Source organism: Lipotes vexillifer, unplaced genomic scaffold, assembly GCF_000442215.2.
Source record: "Lipotes vexillifer unplaced genomic scaffold, Lipotes_vexillifer_v1.1 scaffold1069, whole genome shotgun sequence".
Lineage (NCBI taxonomy): Eukaryota > Metazoa > Chordata > Mammalia > Artiodactyla > Lipotidae > Lipotes > Lipotes vexillifer.
In genome coordinates this window covers 711,682-719,522 of record NW_006787014.1, presented here as the reverse complement: position 1 = coordinate 719,522, position 7,841 = coordinate 711,682, and the positions used below count along the sequence as shown (strand labels likewise).

At 37.8% G+C, this 7,841-nt stretch overlaps 1 protein-coding gene across 1 annotated transcript; it reads right to left on the bottom strand.

Moving 5' to 3' along the window:
- Positions 1 to 5,515: 5,515 nt before the first annotated feature.
- TYR (tyrosinase) lies at positions 5,516 to 6,895 on the bottom strand. The gene has a single exon (XM_007459686.1). The coding sequence runs from the start codon at positions 6,407 to 6,409 to the stop codon at positions 5,516 to 5,518; it is 894 nt and encodes a 297-aa protein (XP_007459748.1). The 5' UTR covers positions 6,410 to 6,895.
- Positions 6,896 to 7,841: the final 946 nt, after the last annotated feature.

Sequence of the window (7,841 nt, the reverse complement as noted above, 5' to 3'; positions counted from 1 at the left end):
TGCAGATTGCAGTCAGACATGCTTTCCAAATTGGGCAGATTACTTAAGCTCTCTGAATATCAAGGTTTTTCATCTGTAAATGGGGACTATAACAACTTTTTACGGAGGATCAAATAATTTTACCTAAGTAAAGCATTTAGTATGTAGTGCCAAGTACAGAGTGTTTAATAATGGCAGCTATTATATTATTATTGAATACAAGACCATTGGGCAGGCCACCAAATTGTTAACCCTGACTCTGTAACACTGGATGAATAGTCATTATTATAATAACTATCATCAATATATCATATAAAGATATATTATGGTAATTTCCATATATAGAACTCAAAGAATATGTCAGATACTAAACTAGTCATTTTACATTAACAGATTTTATTAAATCCCTTTACTATAATGCTTTAAGATATGTTATTCTAATTTTTTTTTTTTTTTTTTTTTTTTTGTGGTACGCGGGCCTCTCACTGTTGTGGCCTCTCCCGTTGCGGAGCACAGGCTCCGGACGCGCAGGCTCAGCGGCCATGGCTCACGGGCCCAGCCACTCCACGGCATGTGGGATCTTCCCGGACCGGGGCACGAGCCCGCGTCCCCTGCATCGGCAGGCGGACGCTCAACCACTGCGCCACCAGGGAAGCCCTGTTATTCTAATTTTAAAGAAAAAAAGGTCTCAGAATAATTAAGTAACTTGTCCAGGATTTTGTAGCTAAGTAAGTTACAAAAGTCATGTTCTTATGACTCAAAAGACTATACCCTTTCCGCTGCATTATTCTACTTTCCATTCAATTTAGTATTTTCATCAACACAGAAAACACACATATATGATAATTGCACCCCATTTTTTTTCTGTTGAGAAAAAAAGCAAAGGTCAAAGATTCCAAATAACTTGTCCAATAACATCTGGTAACTAGCAGAGGTAGAATCTGGTATGTGGCAGAAGTCTTCTGATGAGGAATTTGTTCTTTTTCTGTTCCAACACAGGTGACTTATAACATATGATTTGGGGGAAACAGATCAAGCTGTCCCAAGTCAAATGAAAAAAGGGAGATATAGAAAAAAGAAACAGATGTATTAATGGAGAAAGTGAGCTTAGTGTTCTCTTAAACATAAAGAAATAGCAACAAACAACCAGTTATTAAAAGATTTAGGAGCAAAAATTCTATCATGACATTAGAGGTTTATCTAAATAAAAATGTAAACCCTATGACATTCCACAGAATCTTTTTCATAAAGAAAAAAGAGAAGCTGTTAATTCACTGAGCTGTTGCCATGGTTACCTAAACCCATGACTCTCTGCTGAAATGTAACTTTTTTTTCTTCCTACTGTTTGCTTCCATGTGATATGCTTTTCACCTGATGAGTGAATTCCCTGGTCACACTTCACTCATGCCCATCATCTTGGAAAATTTTTTCTCTTTATTTTGATCCATCATGACAGCTACCCTTTCCTTCTTACGGCTAGCTTATCTGCTGCTTGCATAACATTGGATCTAACTGTGTTGAGCGTAGGTATTTGTACTTTAATGTTCACCCCCCACGTCCAAAAATAATGGACTGCTTTAATTGATGACAAACATGCTTCTAGTTTAAAAGCTCTTGGCATTAAACAAACCAAAAAATAAAGGAACAAATATACAAAAAAGCATGTGAATTCTGAATATAGGCTTTCTATGAAAACTAACATTAAGTACATAATTTTTAATATTTTATTGAATAAAAAATCTTATCAGTAAATATTATTAATCTCACTTAAGTAACACTCGGGTTGTAACTTGCCTGATCTTCTCTATGTGTGCTTTCAGTTTTTGCATGCACACACACACACACACACACACACACACACACACACACACACACATAAGCCTAGAGAGAGCTACACAAAATGTTTTATTCCAGACAATAAGTTACTGCTTATTTTGGTATAATTGTGTCCTTGGCCTTGGGGATCCAGTGCTATAAATTATGGCTTAATGTTCTAGAAATCTAGCTATGTCTATGCAGAGTTTAATTTTTTATGTGTGTTAGCACTGGAGCTAACATTTCTATGATTTTCAGTTTTGTTCAATTCAACATATATTGACAAAGCCCATTCCATGTATATATTATGTTCCTGACTCTGTGGACATAAAGATAAATTAGAAATGGTTTCTACATTGGAGCAGATGGCAGTCTGTTAGACAAAGATAGGTTTGAAAACAATTACATGTATTGAGGAATTACAGGTACTATGATACAAATCTGTACAAAGTATAATGATAGTGCAAAAGGGTGAAGGTCAATTCTACCTGAGTAAGGGATGTGGATAAATAAACGTCTAATGGAATAATTTCACTCTAACATGAATGAAAAGGAGTACATCAGAATATCTGCCCCAGTTGTCTGTGCAACTGAATTTTAAGGGAGTTAAAGTGACTACAAGTCAGAATTTACATCCATAAATTAGTGGCTTGTTTTATCCCTTGCAAGCCTAAATGGCTCCTTAAAAATAGGAAACAACGTGGTTAACTTGAAATAGCATTGAAGTCAAAGGCACTGGGTTTTAGTCCTCGGCTGTGTGACCTTAGACAAATCATCCTAGCTTTCGGGGTTTCACTGTCTTCTTTTACAAAATGTAGGCAGTACACTACACACCACTGAAGGTCTCTTAGCTCAGAGTTAATAAATCCTATGAGTTAATAAATCTAAAAACTCTATTTTTGTGTGTGTCAAGTAAAAGATATCTGAAACCAAGTAAAAGCAGGAGGCTTTGTACCAAAGGGGCTGAGCCTAACTAATTAAGAAGATATTAATGAACTCACCAAGTCTGGAAGATATTTGGTCTCATGATCTCACATAAAACAGTCTAGTTCTTGATTTGAGTGTTCAATTCAGGCAAAAGCATTTAAACTAGTGGTGTGTTTATTATAGAACCTGAGTTTGTAAAGTGAAAGAGATACCAAAACAATGTCCATGTTAATTAAATCAGTGATTCTTAGTGCTGGCTGTGCATTAGAATTACAGTAGAAGTTTTTAAAAATACAGATGCTTGGACTTCACAGTGGACCCCCTGACTATGATTTTCTGGCAGAAGGTAGATGGGTGGAGCACATGCAATTTTTTAAGCTCCGAAGTGATTTAGAAGATACTGAGAACGGCTGAATTAAGTCAATATAAATAACTGATCTTCATTTTTAAAGGACTATAACCAGAGATGCTCTGCAAAGGAATGGAAACAGCCAACTAGAATTGGGTTTGACTGTCACCTCACACAATGACACCACTCACGGTAGGTGAACGTCAATGTTCACTCATTTCACCTTCCTTATTTAAATCGTCGTTTGCTCATTTTTCTTCAATGGTCTTTGTCCTCTGTATTTCCTAATCTTATTTTTAACACCAGTTACTACACAGTAATCATAGAACAATATCGAATCTAATGTTGTAACAATTTCAACTTAGTGTTTACCTACTAGAGCCAAAAAGTTTTGTTTAGAAGTAAAACTGGACACAACTGTAAAGGAGAAAAAAACAGAAAAAATTTCCACTCAATAATCAATAAATGAATAGAAAAAATTAGAAACATAATTTAGGTACTTCCATGAAGCCTACATCTAATGTAATTAATATCAATTAGTATTTGCCTATTAAGCTTTAGTGTGGATGTTGTAACTTTTTGGTAATTTAGATAATCCTCCAGTTTTTCTGGGTCAAGAGAAGCAGTTAAGGAAAGCACTATAACTGACTGAAAATCCCGCATCCAAGCTTAACCGTATTTTAAGCAGTAACGGAGGATGTGAGAGTTAGATGAGAGTTTTGCACTTTATAGATTAAGGTAGGAGGTCTGAAGGCTTATTGAAATAGATTTTTTTTTTTGAAGCACAATTTTTCCAGCCTCTCCTGCACAAATACACTCCTTTCTCTTGGTAAATAGCTGACATTAGTGACAAAAGACATTACAGTGGTCATTTTCAATGAGCGTCAATAGACTCCATTTGGAAGGTGTGTGAACTTAGTGCGGAGGGGCGGGTGGGAAGCCATCCACATATCAAAATTGCAGAGCGCCGGGTAAGAATGCAAGATTCTTCCCATCTCATTTAAATATTGGGGTTTAGTTCCATAAAGCACTGCTAGTCAAAAGTGCTGTATTAGGGCTTCCCTGGTGGCGCAGTGCTTGAGAGTCCGCCTGCCGATGCAGGAGACGCGGGTTCGTGCCCCGTTTCGGGAAGATCCCACATGCCGCGGAGCGGCTGGGCCCGTGAGCCATGGCCACTGAGCCTGCGCGTCCGGGGCCTGTGCTCCGCAAATGGGAGAGGCCACGACAGTGAGAGGCCCGCATAACGCAAGAAAAAAAAAAAAAAAAAAAAAAAAAAAAAAAAAAAAAAAAAGTGCTGTATTAGAAATGTTCGGAATACAGGCAGAAAAACATTCCTTCCACCTATGGTTTTAAAATGATAAATAATTAAAAGCATATTTCTTTGGCTACCTTTTGCTCCTAATCCAGAGTGAAAAAAATCAGAATAGGAGAAACAGAAATTAAACTTCAAAATAACAATCCCTTATCTTGTGCCTCAAAAGTTTGCACATATTTTGGAAAAAATTATAATTTCTTCTGCATCTTATTCAAAAAAATGAGGTAGGATGGCCAGATCTTTTCAACATCATAGCAGACATGTCCTTGGAAATATTGGGTTGGCCAAAAAGTTTGTTCAGGTTCATTAGATGTTACAGAAAAACCCGAATGAACTTTTTGACCAGCCCAATATTATAGGGTTGTCATGCAGCCAGGCTATCTGAGAACAAATCTTGTCTCTGCTACTTACTAGTTCTGCGATCTTGTACAAGTTACCTAATATCTTTATACCTCAGGTTGGTTTTTTTTTAAAGCTTTGAGATGGGGAACGATTAGTAAGGATATTCAATGAATTAAGGCACATAAACACAACAGGGGCTCATACATGCTAATTGATCGATGAATATTAGCTATTTTCATTATTTACCTGTTTGAGCCTCAGGGTCTTCATATATTTTTTAAAAAGAAAATTTAATCTAAGTAATATTTCCCAAATTTTGCTGATGGTGATAATCACCATAGACATTTAGTAAGTGAGATCTTCCCAGGAACCTCCTTTGAAGATTCTTATCAATGGGATTCCTGGGATAAAGATGGGAATTTGTATTTTTAATTTGTGCAATGTATACATTTTATTGTGAAGAAAATTTCAGAAACATTGACCTAAATCATTTATTTACCTAATCATCTAAGTATTCATTCATCCATTGGTTCAACAGATACATCGTGAGCTCTTACCATTTGCCAGGCACCATCCCAGGTGCCAGGAGATACAGTGATGAACCAAGTACTTTTTATTCATTAGATTTTAGGAACCAAGTAGAGGATATTAGACAAATAACCACAAACACCTCTTTGGAACTACAATTGTGAAGTGTGCTATAAAGGGAAAATACAAGGTATGTTGAGAGCTCTTGATAGGGAAAATTTTCTAGGCTTGGCAGGAGATCAAAGAGATGGGAAAGGTGTTTATGAAGAGCTTCCAGAAGAAGTGATTGCTACGGTTCTTTTATGCTCTGATATTGTATGTCCAGCACATCTTACCTGCCAAGAGGAGAAGAGAGATGCTGGGCTGAGTAGATTAGGGTTTGCAGGGTTGCGCCCTCCCATGTACTCATCTGTGCAAATGTCACAATTTTCTGCATCTCGCCAATCCCAGTATGGAATAGTGAAGTTCTCATCCCCTGTCAGCTTCTGGATTTCTTTTTCCCACAGCAGCAAGAAGAGTCTATGCCAAGGCAGGAAACCTGGTGCTTCATGAGCAAAATCAATGTCTCTCCAGATTTCAGAGCCCCCAAGTAGTGCATCCCTTGACACATAATAATGCATCCAGACAAAGAGGTCATAAACGTTGATGTCATTAAACAGAGGTGTTGATCCATTATTCATTTGGCCATAGGTGCCTGTGGGGATGACATAGTCTGCGCTGGTAGTATGTTTCGCTAAAGTGAGGTAGGCAAGAAATTTGTTCTTCTCTGGGACACTCAAATCAAAGATGTTTCTTCTCACCAAAAGTCGTCTCTCTGTGCAGGTGGGTCCCCAAAAGCCAAACTTACAATTTCCACAATTGAATCCCATGAAGTTGCCAAAGCACTGGCAGGTCCGATTATAAAAGACGGAGGGCCAAGACTCCCGGTCGTCCACCCCTGCGAAGGGGAACTGAGGTCCAAGTGGTGCCTTGGACAGAATGATGTCCTGGCAGGAACCCCGGCCTGAAAGCAGTCCACAGGGACTCCCGTCACCCTCCCATGGTGGGCAGCATTCCTTCTCCATCAGGTTCTTAGAGGAGGCACAGGCTCGAGGGAAATGGCCAGCAGAGGTCTGGAAAGTCCACAGCAGGCAGTACAAAGCAGCCAGGAGCATTCTTCCTCTAGTTCTCACAAGGTCTGCCTGAGCTGGTTAACTGAGCCACACACTTCTCTTTCCAGCTAACCCTTCAGTGATGATCACATGTTTTGGCTAAGACCTATATAATACCACTCCCACCCCCAGCATCAAACACTCTCAGTCTTTATCGTAAGCTTTCATCTTCTGAAAACCACATGACTAACTTTTCCTTGGTGTTGGCATGTATCCCACCAGTGGGATAGGCCTAAGTTAAAGTGAGAAACACTATTCACCATTAATAGTTTAATTCTTATGGTTATAATAATAATAATAATAATAATACCACCTGATCTAAATAAACCCAGTTAATTGACTATAAAATTAGTGATGATTTAAATTTGCAAATGAGAAGCCATGTCAGGAATGGAGCTTCTTTTATTAAGAAAAGTCAGGCAGTGTTAGAGATTTTGGGTGCAAGATGGTTTGTTTCTCAAAGACCATAAATAGGCCACAGCATTGGTAGAATTCGTCTTTGCAGAAAGAGACACTTTTCAGAGCCTAGAGATTATTTCTTATATCTGAAGGTTATTTATTTATTTTATTATTATTATTGTTTTTTTGTGATACACTGGCTTCTCATTGTTGTGGCCTCTCCCATTGCTGAGCACAGGCTCCGGACACGCAGGCTCAGCGGCCATGGCTCACGGGCCCAGCCGCTCTGCGGCATGTGGGATCTTCCTGGACCGGGGCACGATCCCGTGTTCCCTGCATCGGCAGGCGGACTCTTAACCACTGCGCCACCAGGGAAGCCCTGAAGGTTATTTATTTTATACAAAGTATCAGAAGAAAAATTTTTTTTCTGATACACTTCCTGATTATCTTGATGCTAGCTGCTTGCTTGCTGTCTAATCGCTCATTTTCTGACTATTATTAATGAGAGGTCACTTTGATAGCTGGGTGGTCTGCTTTATTTTGGAAACTTTTACTAGTGAATATTCCAAAGGAAACTTTTTTTTTTTAATTGAAGTATAGTTGATTGTCAATATTATATTAGTTTCAGGTGTACAACATATTGATTCAATATTTTTATAGATTATACTCCACATAAAGTTATTATAAAATATTGGCTATATTACCTGTGCTGTACAATATATCTTTCTGGTTTATTTATTTTATATATAGTAGTTTGTATTTTTCTTATTTTAATGATATAATGATGTTGTTTAGCCCATAAGTTCTGGAAATCAGGAATTCATTTGAAATTTTGTTTGCAACATGGTCTTGCAAAGGAGTTCTCAATGTAGTGAGTGAGTGAATAAGGACTGATATATTTATTCAACAAATATTCATTGATCATGCAAATTTTTTCAAGAATTTTTTCTCTGTGTGTATAGTGAGCTCGATAAATTGAAATGCATGGATAAAAATATTATTTTACCACTACACTAGTTTTCAAATTAGTGGTATA